The sequence below is a fragment of the Rhineura floridana genome, chromosome 10 (genome assembly GCF_030035675.1).
Source record: "Rhineura floridana isolate rRhiFlo1 chromosome 10, rRhiFlo1.hap2, whole genome shotgun sequence".
Taxonomy (NCBI): domain Eukaryota; kingdom Metazoa; phylum Chordata; class Lepidosauria; order Squamata; family Rhineuridae; genus Rhineura; species Rhineura floridana.
Window position 1 is genome coordinate 15,645,769 of NC_084489.1, and position 23,113 is coordinate 15,668,881.

At 41.5% G+C, this 23,113-nt stretch overlaps 1 protein-coding gene across 1 annotated transcript in view; it reads right to left on the reverse strand.

The window, feature by feature from the left end:
• Positions 1-21,040, reverse strand: part of MLH1 (mutL homolog 1) — a 50,932-nt gene extending 29,892 nt beyond the window's left edge. Inside the window, exons 1-8 of the mRNA XM_061586787.1 lie at positions 20,531-21,040; positions 18,269-18,359; positions 18,070-18,168; positions 16,532-16,605; positions 8,789-8,861; positions 6,518-6,609; positions 5,080-5,122; positions 2,765-2,853 (exon numbers count right to left, since the gene is read on the reverse strand). Coding sequence (XP_061442771.1) covers positions 2,765-2,853; positions 5,080-5,122; positions 6,518-6,609; positions 8,789-8,861; positions 16,532-16,605; positions 18,070-18,168; positions 18,269-18,359; positions 20,531-20,646 — 677 coding nt within the window. The 5' untranslated portion in view covers positions 20,647-21,040. The remainder of the gene's footprint in view (positions 1-2,764; positions 2,854-5,079; positions 5,123-6,517; positions 6,610-8,788; positions 8,862-16,531; positions 16,606-18,069; positions 18,169-18,268; positions 18,360-20,530) is intronic.
• Positions 21,041-23,113: the final 2,073 nt, after the last annotated feature.

The window sequence follows — 23,113 nt, forward strand, 5'->3', positions numbered from 1 at the left end:
CAAGTTTTTAATAACTTTCGCCCAATTTCGAATCTTCCATTCTTGGGCAAGGTCATTGAGCGAGTGGTGGCCAACCAGTTGGCAGCACACTTGGATGAAACGGATTATTTGGATCCATACCAATCGGGTTTCAGGACTGGTCACAGAACCGAAACAGCCTTGGTCTCTCTGGTAGATGATATGAGGAGGGCATTAGATAGGGGAGAATTCACCTTTCTTGTCCTCCTCGATCTCTCAGCGGCTTTTGATACTGTCGACCACAGTATCCTTTTACATCGCCTGGAGGGATTGGGAATTGGAGGTACTGTATTGCAGTGGTTCCGTTCCTTTCTCTCCGATAGGTACCAACAGGTAGCATTGGGGGAGGAGGTTTCAGACCCTTGGCCTCTCGATTGTGGTGTGCCACAGGGCTCTATCCTCTCTCCCATGCTATTTAATATCTATATGAAGCCGCTGGGGGCAATCATTAGGAGATTTGGACTGCAGTGTCACCAATATGCAGATGACACTCAGCTCTATCTCTCATTTAAATCTTCACCAGAGTCGGCTGTGGAGACCATGTCCAAGTGCCTGGAATCCGTGAGTGGATGGATGGGAAGGAACAGGCTGAAGTTGAACCCCGATAAGACCGAGGTGCTGCTCGTGGGGGATAAGAGAAGGTTGGGAGATGTTGACCTGAAGTTCAACGGGGTAAGTCTACCCTTGAAGGACTAGGTCCGTAGCCTTGGGGTTGTACTTGATTCCAGGCTGTCCATGGAGACTCAGATTTCGGCAGTGAGCCGGGCAGCCTGGTATCAACTACACCTCATACGAAGGCTGCAACCCTACCTTCCTGATCATCAACTCCCACTAGTAGTACATGCCCTGGTCACCTCTCGACTGGATTACTGTAATGCGCTCTACGTGGGGTTACCCTTGAAAATGGTCCGGAAACTACAACTTATACAAAACACGGCGGCTCGATTACTTACGAATAGTCGCCGCCGGGATCACATCACACCTGTGTTGTTCGATCTACACTGGCTGCCTGTTGTTTTCCAGACCCAATTCAAGGTGTTGGTATTAACCTTTAAATCCCTATACGGTTTTGGCCCAGTTTATCTAAAGGAGCGCCTGCAACGCCACCAATTATGCCGCCCAACACGATCAGCCACACAGGGCCTTCTCTCAATCCCACCGACAAAAACAGCTATATTGGCAGGAACTAGAGAGAGGGCATTCTCAGTGGCGGCCCCCACTCTTTGGAACTCTCTCCCACAAGATCTACGGCACGCCTCTTCCCTAAATACATTTCATAAAGCCTTAAAGACCTGGCTCTTTCAACAGGCCTTTGGGACTTCCGGGGAGGGTTAACTGTTATGATCAAATGCCTTCTACCCTGCATTATTATTATTGCTGCTGTATAGTTTTATTTTTATTATTGTATTTATTGTATTGTATCTTAATCCCTTCATGTACATCGCCTAGAGTGGTCATTGGCCAGATAGGCGACATATAAATTAAATTTATTATTATTATTATTATTATTTTATTTACATAACGTAATTTATAGGGACTGATCAGAGCCACCCCTCATTTTTGTGGAGGGACATTCTATGGCCTGGTTCAGACAACAATCTAAACCATGAATGAGGCTTAGCATGTTCCTTCATCTTTTCTTCCTTTATGCATGCAAAATGCCCACTTTAGAAAAAAACCCATTATGTAAAAAGCCGGGGGATGTGGTATATTCCAACCAGACCTGAACTTGCAATTAAACTTGAATTAAATTCAAGTGCTGTGTTGACAAAAAAAGGCACAATCGTTCAAGTGAGGCCTCACTAGAATCTTGAACAAGTGTGTGAATACTTTCCTCTTCCTTCTGAGGCAAGGGAGGATATATATGCAGGATATATATGTAGGAAGAAATGATTTAACACTAGCATTTACTACAGGTGCCTTCACCCATATTCTTAGGAAACCAAAGGTCAGATTCAGAGGTTTTGTAAACAAAAAAAGGAGGAATTTTCAGCTGTGAAAACAGAATGAGTAAGTCAGCAGTGAACAAGCTATTTTGTATAGTCTCCATTAAAAAAATAACATCCTCTGTTCAGCACTTCTGCTAGCATGGCAGAAGTACTGACTGCAACTATCATTTTCTAAATTTAGAAGCAATCTCATGCTGACCTTTATGCCAACATTGGCAGGAATCCTAGAGAGGAATTTGTGCTCTCATTCTTTGTATTATGTATACAGCAACAACAGGTCTATATTCATTTATTGGCAAGTTAAGGAATCAGGAGCTCCAAGTGTAATTAGTAGAGGCCATTTAGCAGAAGCAACTGATATGGGAGTCCTACAAGTACAAGTCACATTATTCCCTCTAGATATGCATGTGGAAGAGGTATTTCTTTATTTATTACATTTCTCTCCCACATTTCTTCCAAGGAGCTCAAGGTGGCACGCATGGTTCTCCTCTCTCTCCATTTTATTCTCACAACAGCCCTGTGTCGTAGGTTAGGCTGAGAGGTCATCCAGCAGGCTTCATGGCTGAATAACATATGCAGAACTTACTCTGTGAAATAAACCAAAAAATTCATGTACACTAAAAGCTATTTCAATATGAAACTTTCCTAGACCTATTAAAATGTATCCTCAATAATCGCCCATTCAACATCATTTAATGACAAGGCAATTCTCACAATCAGAGGTTTTTTTGCCTGGTAATGTTCTAAACTGTTTGAGATTTATCCTTAAGTTGAATTGCATTTTGAGATCCATGTACCTGCTAACAGCATTTCCAAAGATGGACCGGATATTGTCAACAGTTGTAGCATTCAAAAGTGTTCTGACATCTGCTACTGTGTCACCTTGCTAAAAAGAGAAGATGTTAGCTTTTCATTTACTAATGCTTTTGATGCTTATGAAGCAAATTAAGCAACACAATATTGACATATTGAATAGACATATTGAATGGAAACTTACAATTATTTATTAAACCAAATTTGATTTATCAAAAAATTGCACTGTATTGCCAGACAGCAATATTCTGCCACCTTTTTCTGACTCCTCATGAGAACCTGGTCTCACAAGGCTATTTTTGTCTAAGGAGAGCTAGTAAGGCATGATGGATGTCCATGGGGAGGAGGGATACTTATGACCTAACAAACTAGGAGAGTGTGCACTTGAAGTAGCCACTAAAACCTCAACTGAAATGAACAAGGAAATTTCCACACCATCTATACATTTCAGGAAGTTCTACATAAATCATTAATGTTCACATTTTCCTCCAGTCCTAATCTAAGCAAAGTAACCCTATTGATTGACTATGGACAGCCTGAGATTTCAAGCATTGTTTACAAGAAACCTAGACCTTTTGTTATGCGGGAATGAGAAAACTGACTTCCTTTTAAAGTCCTGGAAATTGTCCTTCCAGGACCACTGCATTCTTTTGTCTTTGTAATCAAAGACTATAACTGCCTTAAAACTGCTGAGCTAAATGAGTCTCCTCATAGTCCTTTAAGTATGACTTTCAGTAGTTTTGCTGGCAGACACTCTGGCTGACTAAGTTTTCCAAGCGTCCAGCTGGGTGCCTGCTCGTGGCTGGAGACCAGCAGAGGTCTTGCTTGGATAAGTGTAGCCTGACTTAGTCTAAAACTCCAGTTTTGAATGCTCTATTTCTGCACTCCCATGTAGCCTGACTAGTAAAATCTTGTCATAGCTGAGGAAAGTCTCTTCTTTTTACCTTCATTCTGGATTTATCCCAAGGATCCCTTTTGGCCTCCACTGTGTATGGACAACACATGGAAGGAGAGAAAGGTATAACATGTCCATGTTACAATTTCTTCCCTTTTCCAGTACTGAAGCAAGTACTGCAGTGCACAGACTCTCTGGCTAGTTGTAGCATCACTTCTCCCTCCTTTCCCTCTCATCTCTGGAATGGCCTTCACAGTTATTAAATTGTCATTTGATGTACTTTGTTAAAAAACTCCAATAACAACTCCTCAATTTCTGGGAAAGATCTGATTGCCAAGTACCTTACAAGAGCACTCCACGACTCAAACTACATGATCCAAAGTTAGATTGTGCTGTTATGTACTGTTGATTTCTGGGCCGTCTCTGCCAGACAGATACCAGCATACTATCTGGCAGAACAAGGCCAGGGCTGCAGTGGGAAACAGTTCCACTAGCACATTTCAGCTAAATTCCCCTCGGTCATTCATATTCTGGACAGGCTTATTCCATGAACAATGACAAGTAAGTATTCTGCAGACATATATAAAGACACATGTCCTGAACAAACGTAGTAGCAACCAGAATCTCTCTTAAGTAGAGCCGATACAATACTTTTTTTAAAAAAAACAACCAATAATGCAGAGGCGGCCACAGTATGCCGCAAATAGGCACACTGAATTGCACCGACTTTGCTAGTCCAACTGCCTTTAGGTTGGGGAGTAAGTTAACTGCTTCCAGGCCTGTGCCAACCAAATTACTTCTCTGTCTAACTATGTGCCAAACAACAACTTTATGCAATTTCTGTATCAGTGACAGCACCAGTGTGGAAGGCAGCACTCATCCACACGGCTGTGGCAATAGTGACCTAGGCAGGTTTAGAATGCAAGCCCAGTTCCAAGGGCAGTGTTGTTGCAATGACTTGGCAGTTGTTGAACCTGGTCCTAAACATGTGCTTGCTGGTACACAGGAGTGGACAACAATGCAAATGAGTTTTCGGTAAATTCTTACTCTGTGTTTGTTAAATATATATTGGCTACCAAGCAATCTACCAGAATCACTCACTGTATTCAGTGGAGCTTCCTCCAAGGTAAATGTGCACAGCAACGTAGTCTTAAGAAGTCTAACAGATGTGTTTGAAATAAATTGAATTTCATAGCCAAGCAAACCAACAAAAACCTTGGTAACTTCACGATCACAACAGAGTAACTGAATTTTTAAATTTTATGTTTAAAACTGTAACTTTTGAGTTACATTTCTTTAGTTTAACATACTATTTTTTGAATATATAAAAGAATATGGTTGAGATACTGTAATATCACCATAACCTCTATTTAACAATATTGAAGAAGCAAAGGTTTTATTTACCTTTTTAACTGAAAAACTGATGCCAGAGTTGTGAACAGCATATCTGAGGAGATGGGAAATACACAAAGCTGTATTTATTTTAAAAAATTATAGACCACTTTAAAAAAAAAAAGTTTCCGAAAGCAGTTTACAATATTTACAAATTCATAAACAACAATACAATTTTAAAACCAAATTTCAAAACAGTACAAAATATTACTAAAGCTAGCATGAATAAATATGACCATACAAAAAAAGAAAAAGGGCACTCACACTAGCCATTAAAAGTGGGTGGGGGGGAGTTATTTAAGGCCTGTTTAAAAGTGTTGAATAGAACAGGGTTCCATAACTATGGGGTCACTGCCAAGAAGGCCCTGATCCATGAGCATGCCAAAGCTACAGTATGTAAAATAGCAAAGATTCTCAAGCACACACTGTATGAACTGATAGCAAAGCACATGGAAACTAATTTGAACTATTTAGCATTTGATTTCATAAGGCTTGTTCAGGCATCTGCCTGAACACACAACAACAGTATTCATGGATGGAAGGTGGGGTGCACACGCAGCACTGCCCCCAATATCCCCATGCACTTTGCCATGCCTGATGTATGCCCAACCTTCTCATGTTGAGCAGGGAAGGTCTGCAGGGGCTTTTACTTGTGTTCCCTTACCATGCTTTATCGTACCTGAACATGCCTGTTTCAACAGTGGAAATTAGGGAAGAAAAATGGCTGCCACTGAAAGCAGGGCTACGCAACCACCTCCTTCTCATTCCCTTAGTTAGCATGTGGCAAAATCAAATAGATACCGGAATATCATTAGAGTCCGTTTCCTGTCTCCAGAATCAGCAGCGATGAAGTGAAGAAACTCTGAACATGTCACAGCACACACTTGATTTTATCACATGTTACTGAGCGAGAAAGGATGAGATGCAAGAAAGCTCTGGTAACATCTAAAATTAAGCAACAACTATCTGGGGAATACTTAATCATTTGCTGTCAGCTATATGACTCACAACAAAGGTACCCAGCCACACATTTCCATCTTGGCAAAGGCCATCTTGGCTTTCTCTTTTGTTGGATTTACAACCCTGGGAGCAGAAGAACCTCGTCACGCTGATAAGTATAATGGACTTCATACTTTCTCTTTAAGTCTCTTTCAGACGTCTGCACAAATCTAGAAGCCTTTCACAACTGTCATGTCAATATTAGATAACATAAATGTTATGTGAATGCTCAGCTGGCTTTAGTGAAACCCTTCTCAAGCCTAACACCATTGTCCAGCTGTATTTGTGCCTGTATAGTGACATCAGCACGAAGGCACCTCTTGCTATTCTGGGTTCTTAATTTATCAAAAATGTCATTCTTGGCGAGGAGAAAAACGTCCCAATCTAACACGAAACAAATTGTGCAGGCAGCAGAGGCAGAGCTTCCCCTTATTTTAAAAAAATATGTTACCTGCTAACAACTTCCAATATTTTTGAGTATTCTTCACTTGGATTTTTTAAAGCTTTTCTTCTAGTGGTTATGTTGTAGAATAGATCCTCAACCTGCAGAGAGAAGCGAACAGGCAATGTAACGCAAACAAAAAAACTCAAAACAGTAAGATGAATCACCCTGCAATACCATTTTGTGCTGGCAGTAGGAAAGAAATCTAGATCCAAGCACATGGGGTGTGCACATGTGTTTGCTTGCACCATTTGACAGATGTTTTCCATTGTCAGCTGACAGTGGTAGCTGCATGTCAGACGGGAGAAGGGGCTGCACAAGCTGTCTCCTGCTGCACTCCCTGCTCCTTATACTCTGTTCCCTCCAGCTGCCCAGTTCTGGATGCACGAATATTTTTCTCACTGCAGGGCACTGTCACAACGAGGAGACCATCTGAATGTTGTCAGCAAGCAGGGAAGTCCTATTTTTAATTCAAATGCTCAACATGGCTCTTCCATTTGACTTACAAGTATGAGAAATGCAAATACTTTTTTAAGTTTTATAATGCTACAAGATTATGAGAGTCATGCAGCATAGTGGTTAGAGTGCAGGATTAGGACCTGGGAGACCAGGGTTCAAGCTGCCACTCAGCCATGAAGCTCCCTGACTGACCTTGAGCCAATCACCGCCTCCCAGCCTAACTACCCTCACAAGATTCTTGTGAAGATAAATAGGGAAGGGAAGAACCATGTACACCATCTTGAGTTCCTTGGAGGAAAGGTAGGATAAAATGTAATAAATAAATAAAAATTACTCTGTCTCTCTAGATAAATGGAAGTACCATTGTCTGGATGTACAAATAAATGTATAGGCATGACTTCTGAAAAGTCCCTGCAATACTGTCTTTTCATTTAAAATAAGTTAATAGGCCACTGTTGAAACAATCCGAAGAAAATACTGCTGGAGATCTACAACTAAAACCAGTAGACAGTTATTCCAACTTTTGTCTCTAGTAGTAAAAAACAACAACCCTGCATTTATTCATTTATTTACATTTACCATGAAAATTCAAGATTAAATGCTCCAACAATCTCCATGAAGAAAATGCATTTTGGATTAGATTAGTAGTTTGAGGATTGAAGCCTTATTGTAATATATTAAATACACTCCAAAATTATGCTATATTAGTGAACCCTCAGTGTCACAATTGTTATAAAGTGCATACTTGCACTTTGGTCTATAGTGCTCTGCCTTAAAAGCAGTAAATAACTGCAATGTTCTACGCAAGAGGTAAGTGAAACTCAAACTTTCCAGTTTTTAATGCACTCAGATACAGTGAAAGCTTGTAATAATGTAATAAGGCTGGGATATAAAGGATGCATTATTCTGCATTATGACAACTGCATGGAAAGAGTTAAAGCCAATGAGTACAGTACTCTGGTTCCTAGAGAGGAAAAACAATCCCCCCACTGCCGCAACTGAAAAAACAGAGCAGGAAGGAAGAAGTAGGAAGGGTAACAGAGAGGGGAAAGCAAATTAAACAAAAATTCCACAGACATTAACAAAAGAACTCAGAGAAGGCTTGTGAGATAAGTGTCCTCAGGGAAAAAACACACCAGGAAGGAAGAAGGAGGGAGGGAGGGTAGGATGAAGGGAGACATCAGGAAAGAGATTTGTTTTTAAGCTGAGAGGAAAAAAGACTCAGGAACACCCAGGGGAAGCAAACAGAGGACTCACAAGGGACAAGGACAACACAGGACAATAAATGAGGTATAACAAACATAAAAATAGGGTATACAGTATTTTATTTGGGGGACATGGTCATAGATGCAGTATATCTGATTCCACAGTACAGCAAGATGCATTACATCAAGTTTCCACTGTATGGATTTATTATGAATAAGGCTATTCTAAGAGATACATCAGTATTACAAAACTCCACAAATAATTCACAGGCCTCCTGCTTCAGGATTTAAGATGCCCTCCATAGTCACTTATTTAGAAAATAGATACCAGGACTCAATCTAAAAGTCCTTCTTCCCAGTTTAAATGTTTAGAGACTAGTTACAGTTTATGATGTGGCAAAGCATTCTGCTCTGGGGCATTCTTGTTATGACAGCTTCAGGTGTTTTAGGACTAAGAGCTCACATTGAAAGTAGGTTCGTGAATTCTAATGATATAGGAAAGGATTTCTGCAACACCAATATACTAGGAAGTTGCCACTGTGAAACAAAATATACTGGATTCACTGGGAAGGCATCTGCTCCACTGTTGCAAAAGTTTAAAAAGCAAGTAACCTACAGTGATCTGAGTTCCCTGGTTTCCAGCACAAGGTTTGGGGGCAGCCTTCAATTTTCCATCAGAATAGTTTGCCCTATGAGGAAAACAAAACAGATGGTCAACCATCCAGATTGGTAATTAGATTGCTCCACAAAGGATTATTTCAAGTCAGCAGTGCTTTAGAAAGAGATACTAAATGTTCACCACTACTTGCACTGTTCTCATCATTTTCTAGAGTATTAAAAGTTAACATAGGATGTTACTTTATACCAGGGATCAACAACCCGTCACCCACAGGTGCCATGGCACCCACGAAGCCCCCAGCAGGTAGGACAGAATATGTTATGGAGCAAAATGCACAGGTACCCTTCTGAGCGATTTATGTGACATGAACCAGCCTCGCTACTCCTGCCAGTCCGTGTTATTGCCCAATGAGTGAAGTAAAAGATGAGATTGATAAGTGAGTTGCAATAGGAATCCCTAAAGGGCCTGCAAAATTCCCCTTCCTTGTAGTGCACTTTTCCTGTTTCTGTCCCTAGTCCTTGGAATCTCCATAGTTGGCCCTTTTTTCCCCTAGCAACCAAGATGCATCCTTCCTGTGCTGGGCTCACCCGAGATCAGGTAGTGCCTAGCAATTATTTTCTGCAAATACTGCTACACTGTAAGTGTGAGTGAATAAAGAATCCCCCTCCCCACAAAAGGCAAATGTGAAAACTTTGCAAAGAGGATTAGACATGTCTCCTGCTTTGCAGGAGCTAAAGATCATGGACTCATTAAGAATTCACTGTATAGTTAACTTACAGTACAATGGCACATATGGTGTTTAATGGGGCTTACTTTCAGGTAAGTGGGTACAGGATGGCAGCATAGGCTTTGGTTTAGGTTTGGCATTGGGGAAAAACAGGGTTCTTGTGCCTTTAAAAGCTGTATGGCAGACAGAAATTCAACAGGTCAAGGCGTTTCTAGTGTGGAAATACAATTATGGGAAAAGCGTCACCATGACTACACTCTAATTTTGTGTTACACCACACCCCCATGGCCCTTGTGAATGGTGTCTCCAACATTCTCTCAAAATTTGAAATGTGCCCTCAGTCAAAAAGGCTTATATGAGTCAGACCATGAATTCATCTAGTCCAGGATTATCCACACCAACCGGCAGGGGCTCTCCATGGTTTCAGGCACAGGACGTTCTTAGCCCTACCTGGAGATGCCAGGGATTGAACCTGGGGCCTTCTGCATGCAAAGCAGATGCTTTACCACTGCACTGCAGTGCTGAGCGGTGGCTATCATGAAGAGGGCCATCTTTGTGGTGGCACCCCAGGGGTGTAACAAGAGATGCTCTCTTGGCACCTTCTTTATAATAATTCCAAAGCCAAGACAATACTTTTTTCTCATTCTCTCGGGGCTTTTTTAAAAAATGTGATGTTACTGTTTTGAGCTGTTTAGGTTAAAAGTTGTTGTTTTAGCATATTGTACTTAAATCGTATTTTATCATTTATGCTTGTGAGCCACCCAAAGAACAAATGTTATTAGACTGCCTTTATAAATGTGGTTAGCGAATAAATAAAATAAATACAATCTTTAAAAAAATCAGTGTGCTTTGTATAGAGAGACATTTTTAAAACATCCAACACCACTTTAGGAAAATATTTTTCTGGATTCTGAAAGGGCACAGTTAATCAATGTAAGCATGTATTATTATTACAATGACAAACAAAACAGATATTTACAGCGCAATCCTATCACTGACTACTCAAGAGTAAGTTTCAGTTAATTCACTGGTGCTAACTGCCAGGTAAGTATGGCTAGGACTGCTGTCTAAAGTGTAGATCAGCAGGTGCTGTAGCCAAGGTGGCAGTTACAGAACACTGAGGATAAAATATTCAGAAGTGTGCCATTTTCTGAATTACATCACAATCTTTTTTAAAACTGCTTTGAGTTTCCAACAACAAATATAAATGAAAACCACTTTTAGCATCTTAGTAAGATCCAATGTCAAACAAACATTAATAAAGTAAAAGAAAGAACAAATGGAAGAAATATTAAATGTTCTCTCATAAAAACTCAATCTGTCCTTTGCATTTTATTCCCACACATTTATTCTGAGGCATCAGGCAGTTTCAATCATTCAAATCTTGAAATTCAACAGCTATATAAATGACTTATGAAGAGTTCCACAAGCTTGCATATCTTGCTTCTTCATTTGTTGTATTATAGAGCCGTATACTGCCATTATAATAAAAAGTGAGGCGAGGGAGAGAGTAGATGTTATGGCTTATAGTTAAAAAATGGTTCAATGGACTGATTTTAAACTTGGCAGTGGAGGAGAGGTAAGTTTGAGGATGGAACATGCTGAATTTGGGTACTCATAACAAGGAACAGTAACTTTAATTGCATTGATTCCATATTTCTATTCCAGTGAACAGACAAAACTGGGACTTGGGTCCACCCATCTGCCACTGACAGCTATTCCACTCCAAAGTACTGGTGAAGTCGGAACTAACCACAGGACACAATACCGTAACAGTATTGTCTAAAATAACGCATCTGTTAAAGGTGTGGCACTTAACAACTATACATTCTTGGCATTTCAGAGCGTAAGTGAACATGGTAAGCCCCTAACACGTTAAACCAAAAGGGTTTTCGCTAATTGAATTATCCTACATGCTGAAGCCATGTAGTGTTAAGGTACATATATCCAGAAGTTCTCTCTTGTTTGCCAAGCTCTTGGATCAGATAACACCTCTATTGCAATAACTGATAAATCAGAGAGGCTGTGTCAAGATTGTGAATTTCGGGTTTCTAAATTAAAACATGCATGTAGGTCAGTTGCTGTTTTACCCATATAGTCTGAGTGTTTGTACTCAATGGTGGAAATTAAATTGCACGATCTGCAGGTGATTTTATTTATTTCACAAAACATATATACTACCAGATTGTACACAAAACCTTTAAATGGTTTAAAAAAAACCAATGATGTTTGTTTGATATAAAAAATCCTGGCACTGATAGTGTTCTTCAAGGTTACTGTCTCCTTGATATAGACACAAATGATACAGTGGCTAAATTCACATGGACGTAGTCCAGGATTGCTGACTGGTAGTTTAAGTACAACTCTCACTAATAAATTGCATAGATGAATGGATTGATGTAGGTTTCATATCCAAGTGTCGCTCAACTGCAGCTATGTAGTCTTGTCAGGTCACTCCAGGACACAGTCCCAGATCTTTTTTTGGAGTCAGCCCCGTCCCAGGACCCTCTGTCTTAAGGGCGCAATTCTTTGCAAAGGGAAAGCCGGCAAACAGCTGAAACCCTCATGCCATGGGGAGACTCAGGAGCCCACTGCTTGGATGCTAGAGACCGCAACTCTTGAGCACCAAATCCCAGATCAACCCTGCCTGGCCACCACTGCCGACAACAGCAGTGGGTGGGTGCTCTGTCTACCTGCTCATCACTCTTCTCCTCCCACCACCTTGGTGCACACAAACATGCAAAGGTGCACCCACTACTGACGCCAACCAGGGAGGATTGATTGGAGACGTAGCGCTCCAAGAGATTGGGCCACCAGCCCTTGTTTTGCGATCTCTAGTGTCCAAACAGCAGCCCCTGGGTCTCTTAATAGCATGAGGGCTTCGGCTGCCGGCTTCTCCTTTGCAACAAATTGCTTGCTCTCCTCTTGCTGGGGATGCCCCTTCCCACAGCCAGACGAGCTTAGCGCAAGGCAAGGTGAAGAAGTGGATGAAAAAGAGGGGGTGGGCTAGCCAGAGAGGTGATCCACAGCGGTGAATACCCTTAGTCTGGTGTCCTCTGGTAGAACCTTGGCCACAGAACCAGAAACCTCCCACAAGGATGCTTGGAGGGAAGCTCGCTCCTTTGCACACTAGGGACAGGGAGCAGCGGTGACAAGGCAGCCACTCCCCTCACAGCTAGGGAAGGCAAGAGGGAAAAATCAGAGTGGATGCCAGAAGGGGCAGATACACCTGGGAGGGCGAGGGGAAGTACACATCCATCATACAAGAATAAATATCTGGAGTGGAACAGAGGGAAGGACTGATGGTAGACTCAGTTTGGAAGGAAGGATTATTTTGATGAGATCAGACTAAGGCGCCTGGAGAACGGGTACAACCAGCAGTAGAGGGAAGGTCTGATGCAGGGCTGGAAATGGATAAGCCTAGAGAGGCAACAACACAGCCTGGCAAAGCTAGGGAAACAAAGTAAGGGGAAAGGAGGAGAGAGGAAGTTGGCCTTGAGAACACTGGGTTACACCTCATGCTGGTGAAGGTGAAATGGCTCAGGGGCGAGGCAAAGAACTTACACCAATACATTGGACCTTTAGAATCTGAGAAACGGGGAGGGGGGTGAGGAAGAGAGTGTGTGCAAGAGAGAATGTGATTGGGCACTTTGTATATTTTCCCTGGTACCAAGGAATGCTTCCTATTGTTATTAGACAACAAGAGCATCAGTGTGCATGTGTGAGAGACAAAATCAATATTGTGTAATTGCCACAAATAGGACAAAGCCCTGACTTCCCAGGGAAAGGAAGAAGTGGGGGAGAGGGAGCAGCAATTGCTCTGCTCTCTCTCATGTTGTGCTATGCCACGCTCCCATGGCAGACGTTGTGCACTATGCCACTTTGTGGCCATTTTGTGAGTGGTGTGCCCTTGGTATTAGTACAACTTCTGTGTATAGAGAATTTTTAATTCTCTATAACTTAAAAGTAATCATCATCATCTATAAAACACTAAATATTTTGAATTTCATTATGTATTTTTAATTTTTGTTATTACAAATTCAGTGGAGAAGGGGAAAGTGTGGACGGTAGAGGCACGTGGCATGACTCATGAAGGGACCTTGCAGTTCTAAATTTGTTAGTACACTACTGTTAAGCTGATAATAAGGCTTCTGTCACTGGAACAAAGAGGAAAAACATTTTCAGCTATTTCACCTCCCTCCTACAGGCCCTCTCCAATCTGTTCTGGAGGGTCTTCCACTCCTTTGGAACAGATATAGGGAGTGTGGACAGAGCTGTAGAAGGGGGAAAGATCCAAAATTACTTTCCTCCCCAGTCCATTGACACAAGCCTTACCATCAGCTGACCGATAGCACAGGAAACCTCAGGCCCAGGGGTCAACTGCAGCCCTTCAGGCACTTAACCTTACTCTTCAGGCTCTCTCCAGGCCATACCTCCTCCCTAGCCACATTCGCATAGCCTGGGGCACGCACCTCACTGGCCTTACTTTGCACTCTCCAGGAGTATTTTGCCTGGCTAGAATGTGTCCTTGAACTCTGATTAATCTCTTGGTTACTTGGATGGAGGATAGGGAGAGGTGTGCGAGTGTGCGTAGAAACTAGCCTAGTGTACAAAGGTAACAGTTATGTTGGTTGCTCCATCCAGTTTTGTCTCTCGCCCCGTCCACCACTGGCATGTGGCCCCCAGAAGGTTGCCCAGAAGCAATGCAGCCCTCGGACTAAAAAAGGTTCCTCACCTCTGCTATAGGTCTTTTTCCTAAAAGGTGGCCTAAAATTATTTAAATAAATAGGGAGGCAAGACAACAGATTACTTCCTTAGCAGATCAGGTTATCTCATGAGTCAGGTAAAGCAAAACAAACACTGTAACATTGCCTCCAAATGCTTTGTACCCAAAAAGGGAACAAGGCTGCAATCCTATGTAGTTACTTGAGAGCCATGTACTATTGAGCTATGGGGGACTCAACACACATAGGATCAGATTGCACAACATTTTATTACTTGATTCATCAGTCTTGGCTCAAAGGTAAAGCAGATTCCTGCTGTGTAAAGAGTACCTATAGTCTATTCAGCACAACGGTTCTAAAAATTTTGTTACGTTTGTGTATTCAGTTCGGACAGAACAGATCAGTTATATCAGTAATGCAGATGTGACCTGTACTGTATACTGAATCTTAACATTCAGTGTACAGTAAATCTTTAAAATTATTTTTACAAACAGCAACAGAAAGATTGCATTTGTATTTGCTGATCTTCATTTTTTAAAAAAGCTTTTCTTTGCACTGATGATGCAATGACTGACCTCTCGTGGCTAAGTGTTGTATTGCACAAGGCTGATGAGAAATAATTTACTCTCTCTGGGTTAGTTGCTTGACCCTTTCAAAAATTTTTCCTGCTAATATTTTACACATCATTGCTGAGTTAATACTTCTGATGTATCTATCAAACATGACAGCTTCATGATACTTCATTGCACATCTTATGTTGCTTCTATGCCAAGCTCCTTAGTCAGGCACCTGGTCGGAGTGAGTCCACGGGCATCAGTACCCCCCTTGCGGCTGCCCCACCTCCTGCATAGTGACATCAGCATGCGCTGACATTATTATGTGGAAGCCTGCACCAGCTGTGGGTGGAGTGTTGTCTGGGAGGGGGGTGCAGCTGCTCCACAATCAGCGTCAGGTTGCAACTGCAAATCATGCCCACAAACCCGATGCCATTATAGATTGCAGAGCTCCACCCTCCCAGCTCCAGCCTCTGGATATAGGCAGGGGCCTAGTGGGTGCAGCCAGGACCCTCAACCCATGCCCCACTTAACCACCCAATGGCGCCAGGCCTGCCTTAGTGTTTCTATTGTTCTCTACACTGACGATCTATCAGATTCATAACTACGAGCAGCGATGCATTTTTAGCTGAATTCCTAATAGATTCAATGGAACTTGGAGAACTGTGTGCTGGATTACAATCTACATATTTTCATAATAATTGTGCAGTGTACAACTTTCATCCATGAGCAGGACTTATGCTGAACCAATCCTCAGACCAATACCCAGTTCTAAACTAAAGCTGTGCTGAAACCTGTCCTCCAATTTCTCTGCGCATTTCTTCCCCTGCAAAAGCAGCTTTCAGTTTTCTGCCTCTTTCTCTGGGCACTTATCAGTACACTCACTAATTGTGTGTTTAAGGGAAGTCCTTCCTTTTAGCTTAAAAATATCTTACACACTGATTTCTTTAAAACTATTCACAAAAAAGTGATAAGCAGCTGCCAGGCCCAAGTAGGCAGTTTCCCCTCATTCCCATGCTTACAAGAAAGCCCAGATGAACATGTTGTGGATACAGGAGTACAGGAGGAGGCTACTTAGTGCAAACCACTGGAGAGATAATTTGTAGAATGAAAGAAAGGGCACTCACAAATATCCCTTGGTTAATTTGAAAGTAAGTACAAAAAGAACCCTGTACCCCACCCATGTGAATGTCATTTAAATTTTCTCTCCCCTTTAAGAATTTTCAGATTCTCATTAATTGATAGAGAACAGTAAAACAAATGCAGAAGTTTTCAGCACAGCATTATTTTAAAGGCAATGGAACAGCCTTGTACCAGGGTGACCTGGTTCATATGTGATGTTAAAATGTAAATGTACTGCCTTCAAGTCGATTCCGACTTATGGTGACCCTATGAATAGGGTTTTCATGAGGCTGAGAGGCAGTGACTGGCCCAAGGTCACCCAGTGAGCTTCATGGCTGTGTGGGGATTCGAACCCTGGTCTCCCAGGTCGAAGTCCAACACCTTAACCACTACACCACACTGGCCCTCATGTGATGTTAAACCATGGTTTAAATAAACCTCAATTAATAAATCATGGCTTAACATTACATCTGAACTCAGCACAGCTCCTTAACTATAGTTTGCAAAAATAAGATAAAGTTTAATGTTTGTTTACTGGCATTAACTATAATTTAGCACATAACAGCAACTTTTAGTGACACGCTCTCTTCATTTGAAGACTGAATACACCTACCTGTAGGCACACTTTCCATCAGCTGTTTTAGTTGTTATAGTAACATGGGCAACATGACTTATACTAGCCAGTGCCTAGAGAGAAGAAATTCAGTTTTATAAGCTGGGTAACTTAAGATACTGAAGGTAGCATGTAATTGTTTGTCAGTATTAAATGAGCATTCAATAATAATAATAATAATAATAATAATAATAATAATAATAATAATAATAATAATAGCATACTGATCCCAAGTAAATATAAGTAACCCTCATTGTAATTATCTACATGCAATTATACATAATTTGTATGTATTTATTCACCTTCCCTTTTTTAACAAACATACAAAAAATTAATACAATAAAAATAAGATAATATGCGGTACATAATCAAAGCCAATTTATCTACTATATATTTTTGAAAGTTGTTCACTATGTGTTTGGACACCTCTTAAGAAATTATAACCAGATTATGCATTATGGTTCCTGAGATTAAGGAACAGGTTTTCATCTAGGCTTGGCTATAACTGAATGCCATTTTGAATGAAGACAGGAGACTGAACCTTTCAAAACTGCACTGATTTTAACCACTGATTTCAAAACTGCACTGATTTTTTTGGTTTCTTACAATTCCCAAGCAATGACAGGCGCAAGGCTACTAGCAGCAATATAAACAATTCAGAACAGCAGCAGAAAGGATTACAACAGAATAAAAAATGAAGCTAATTTAAATAAAATTGTCTTTACTGCCCATCTAAAAGCAAGTAGTGAAGAGGTAAAATGACCAAAAGAAGAACCTCTGAAACTGACCAAAGATTGTGGGCAGTTTCATAAGTAGGGGCGGGGATTATTTCTGAAATATTACAGCCCTGAACTGTTCAGTTTTGAAGGTCAAAGCCGGCTCTTTGAATTGAGCCCTGATACAAACTAGTAGCCAGTGATGTCGACAGAGCATGGATGTCGATAGAGGATCTTTTTCCCACTTCATGATGTATTTCTTTGGGAATAACATGTCAAGGGCTGCAGAGGGCAGGGCTGAAGCCAGCAGTGGGGAGAACCACCCCTTTCTCTTTCTGCCACCCCTTTGTTCGCTGTTTATTTCTGACTCACTATCTTGCCCACTCCTCCCTGCCCAGTAGCAGGGAAAGGGAAAGATTGCTATTCTTAGAGGTCTGAACTGATCCCTTGCAGTGGGCTTTTGATATTAGGCCCAGGACTGTGTGAAATTAGGTTAAAGATTGTCCACCTTTGTTAGAGAGGATTGGTGCAATACAATCTGAATGACAACTCCCATCTGAATCCTTGCAACGATCTTCTGGATGGTTCTGCATTTGCAACTGCATTACATTTGAACCATCTTTCAGCAGTATATTTTAAGTGACACAAATATTCAGTTCTTGAGTACTGACAAGCTTTATTCTACCGATACAATTTTTGAATCTTTTTTTTTTAAAAAAAGAAGTCAAGCTGTTATAATGGGATGCAACAGGAGAGTAAAGCGAATAATGGCAAAAACTAGTGATTTATAGTAAACTTTCAAAAACTTAATCAACAACATACCTCGCCTCTAAACCCGTATGTAGAAATGTTAGCTAGGTCCTCAAATGTCTGCAGTTTACTTGTGGTGAATCTCTCACACACAATATCCAAGTCTTCCCTCTGCAGAAGGAAGAAACACATGAGCCAGCATTATCTCAGATATTATTTGTGTTTCTTTAAATAGGGTCCAACTTCTAGAAAGACAGCTAGGTTTACTTACCCTAATTCCACAACCATTATCTTGGATCTGAATTAGTTTTAAGCCACCATCCTTCACTGTTACCTGGATGCTGGTAGATTTGGCATCCAAACTATAAATACAAGAAACGGATCTCAGTGTCAGAGGAACAAGATAATCTATTTCAATTCTATTTCTATTCCAAATCAGTCCAACATCAGCATGTATCTCTGCAGGAAAGCAGCACGTTCTATGCCTGCTTTTTTATGCATTTTTTCTGGCAAAGTGGCCAACTGTACATGAGGCATTTTATTTCACCCAAAAGAAATAAAATTACATAATTTCTCAGCAATCATGGCCTAGAGATCATGATGATGACTTCTGATGTTTTCTCCATGTACAATTTTAAGATGCAAAAAGTGTAGTCCTAGGCTCCCATTCCTAATTGTCCATCTGTTAATCAAATACACTAAATATGTCAAGACAAACACAAATTTAACTTAAATAACTCTAACTGAAATTGATGTATTACAAGGCTACAATCCTAAGTGCACTTACTAGAAAGAAAATCCCACTGAACTCAGAAAGAATTGTGTCTAAGTAAATGTGCTTAAGGTTGCATTGCAAGTCTTGTATATGCTATTAGGAATACCATAAACCATGGATGGGGGATCTGTGGCCCTCTAAATGTTTGACTACAACTCCCATCAGCTCAACACAACATGGCCGATAGTCAGGGATAGCAGGCTCCCTATCCATGCCCTGAAGTTTCAAGTTATGAATGAGATGGTGCAACCCTAGGTCGACAAAGAATGACAGCCAACATTAGCAGTACAATATAAATATTCCTATTCAGAGGTATGTCTCAATGCGTTTAATGGGATTTACCCCTAGGTAAGCTTGTAGCCTTGGTTATACTTTCTTGCTGAGAGTATGCTTGCATGAGAACGTAAGAATGTCCTTGATCATTTATTTCAAATCAGGGCTAGCCCGATTTCTTTGGGGAGCTAATAAGCAGGGCATGCAAGCAACCACAAGATTGTACTATTGCAGTACAATCTACTTGGGGCTTCTCTTGAAGTTGGTTTGAAAGCTGCAGCTGGTACAGAATGCAGCAGCCAGGTTGCCTAGTGGGCACTACTGGCCAGGCACATATTACACCACTTCTTAAAGATATGCATTAGTTGCTGATGTGCTTCCATGCATACGAAGCTCTAAATGACTTGACATACAGTTTGCTGCCAGGTTAACTTTCTGGGACAGCAGTGTATGAGAGGGCATTTTCAGTAGAGGCCCTCAGATTGTGGAATGCCTTCCAACCTGAGGTGGACCTAGCCTTGCCACTGCATTTCAACATCAGTTCAAGGAACACATTTTTGCACTGATTTTGGGGGATGGAAGCTGTTACATGGTTCAATTGTATTGAGTTGTATATAACTCACCCTATGACTACAGGGTAAAGGACAGGCTATTAACGCCTCTAAATAAACTGAGCTCACCCATTATTTGTCCCCAACAACTGGTATTTAAAAATGTAAGTATTTTCTAAATATGAAGGCTTCATTCTGTTACAGTTAGCTAGTTATAACTAGCTATTTATAAACTTATCCTCCATGCATTTGTCTAATTCATTTCAAATGTCATTTTAGGCTACAATCCTGTACTCAACTACTTGGGAGTTCAGTGGGACTTACTTCTGCAAAGACAGAAGACATGTATAGGATAACATGGTAAGTTAGTGGCTCCCATGATATCTTCTGGCAGTGAAGGCCATATGTCAAATATGCATTATGTAAAGGAATACTTTCTTTTGTTTATACTTAATTTCATATATTGATCAAGCAGATCATTATGATGGACAAAAATACACCTAGAAGATTATTATCATGAGGAAGGAAAATACCCCCACGCTATCTTTCCACCATTTGTAACTCAACAAACGCCTATCGTTCCATTCCATCTTCTACCAAGCACTTTTGAGGCATAGTCATAGAATATTAACATAGTACAAGAGATGAAGAATTACATTTTTCCAGTGGTGGCTCCGGCAAAACAAGAAACCCCAACATCAAAAATCTGTTCTACATCCACCTTTCCTGAGGGGAAGGTCTTCATCCCTTCACTGTCCTCTTAGACCATTCTTTTTGGAATCCAGACACCATAATCCAATGGGATGCAGAAAGCAGTTTGCCCCTGCCATACACACCAGAGGAATTTTTGTACTGCAATGTTATGTGCATCCTGCCTCCCTATATAGGAAAACCACAAAGCAGACCCACACACTCCCAGCAGGCGCAACATTACCAGTTCTCCACCATCTCCTTGATGGCATTGGAGGGTCTCTGAATGACTTCTCCAGCTGCAATGCGGTTCACCACACTCTCATCCAGCCGACGGATCATACCAGCTATCAGAGCCATGAGAGTAGCTATGATCTTGGTTGCTGGTGAAGAGCGGGAAAATCGTAGAAGCGGATGCGGCTGACCCAGGAAAACGGGCAAGGGAAAAATAAAGAGAACTTCCTGGGAATGTTGTATGAAAAGTTGGAGTGATAAGGAAAGAAGGGGATTTAGGTAGGGAACTGGGGAGACTGAGAGGGAAACTAAGGCCCTGACAGGAGCTCCTGACCAAACAAGATGCTGAGGAAGAATCGAACGGAGAATTCGGGAGGAAAAACAACTCCTCAACCTGCCGCCAGAACGAAAGTACAGAGAAACTCTACCGTTATAGTCGGAGAAAACAAAACGCTCACTAACAAAAGCCGCCAACAAACGCCCACCTGCCTACCCTTCCTGCTCCCTCCCCGCTAGCTGTCACTTTATAGCCGATCTCGCGCCAAAACAGTGAACGCCCTGGCGATTGGACTGCGAGCATGTCGATCAAATGGAGTTATTTCCGTCTGTAGAAGTCTTTCCGTCGAAAGGGAAAGGATATAGAGATTTCTTTAAAAGGTTAGAGCGGCCTACCCAATGTGTGCACAAGAGACTTCCTCTGTTCTTTTGTCGCCATTTTTTTGGAGGACAGCTTTTAGCACTTCCTCGGGACGGAAATGAGAACTGCTCATAGAACACGATGGAGAAATTCAGGATTTTAACTTAATAGAGTAGTTCCTCGTCCCATCCAAAGGCGGCAGCAAAGGCAGGATTTTTTTTTGCACTTTCTAACAGGACTTATTTGATGTTTTAAAACTTTTTTTAAAAATCACCCTGCCAAAAGAAGCGACGGTAGTATATATGCAGCGTAGTCCTACATTGTTTTTCAGTCACTGGACGTTTAGTAGACTGTAAGTAGAATACTCGAGGGAGGCGGGCTGTGAAGTTGATCGCAGCCTCAGAAGCTGATCAAAGTCATAAGAACATAAGAAGAGCCTGCTGGATCAGGCCAGTGGCCCATCTAGTCCAGCATCCTGTTCTCACAGTGGCCAACCAGGTGCCTGGGGGAAGCCCGCAAGCAGGACCCGAGTGCAAGAACACTCTCCCCTCCTGAGGCTTCCGGCAACTGGTTTTCAGAAGCATGCTGCCTCTGACTAGGGTGGCAGAGCACAGCCATCATGGCTAGTAGCCATTGATAGCCCTGTCCCCAACAACTTCAGTGGGTGTTGCTCATGCAAACAACCCACGGAGATTACCTGCTCCTGGCACAGATGCGATCAACTTCAGTGTCCCTAAACTGCGTTTATTTTAAACAAAAAACTAGTTCTACTCTACTTCCCATATATAAAGTATCCTTCCGGTTGCAACAACAGTCAGTCTGCTTAAAATGCTTCCTGGCAGCCCAAATCTAAGACTCAATTGCACACAGAAGCCTTGGGCGCTTTTGACTTGTAGGTAGTCCCGTTGGTCTACGAGCAAAGTGTCACATGACCATTCCCGGTCGGAAGCTCTTTATCTTCTTTTATCTTCTTTAATCTTCAATATAAAGAAGTCTATGGGCGAGGAATGGAGCTCTAGAGAAGACTACAATTCTCAGTTGATTGTGCAGCAGAAAGCATTTTGGGAAGTGTAGTCTGAGGTCGCCCCCTGGTTTGTTTACTTTCTCCTCTTTCAGCCATGCAGGTTGACTTGAGTTTAAGGTTTCTTGCAGAACCGTGCGTGGTTAAACCTGACATCGTTTGCGACCCTGGTCGTGTATCCCTGCTGAAAGTGATAAGACACTTTGCATAAACTGGTATTTAAGGGAGCCTGAGATTGCTCTGTAAGCAGTGTGCCTTTATCTTAAATACCTTTTTGCTTGTTTGCCATAAAGGAATAGAGAATCTGCTTGATAGTTGTTGTTCGTGTTGTTGTTATGTACCTTCAAGATTACAATTTATGCCGACCCTATGAATGAGCAACCTCCAGTAGCATCTGTTATAAACCACCCTGTTCAGATCTTAAGTTCAGGTCTGTGGCTTCCTTTATGGAATCATTCCATCTCTTGTTTGGTCTTCCTCTTTTTCTACTCCCTGCTGTTTTTCCCAGCATTGTCTTTTCTAGTGAATCATGTCTTCTCATTAAGTGTCCAAAGTATGACAATCTCAGTTTCATCATTTTAGTTTCTAGTGACAGTTCTGGTTTAATTTGTTCTAACACCCAATTATTTGTCTTTTTCGCAGTCCATGATATGCGCAAAGCTTTTTTGACTGTCCAACTTTCACATCCATAGGTAGAGATCGGGAATACCATGGTCTGAATGATCCTGACTTTAGTGTTCAGTGATATATCTTTGCATTTGAGGACCTCATAGCTGCCTTCCCCAGTCCTAGCCACCTTCTGATTTCTTGACTATTGTCTCCCTTTCGGTTAATGACTGTGCCAAGGTATTGATAATCCTTGACAAGTTCAATGGCCTCATTGGCAGCTCTAAAGTTACATAAATCTTCTGTTGTCATTACTTTAGTCTTCTTGA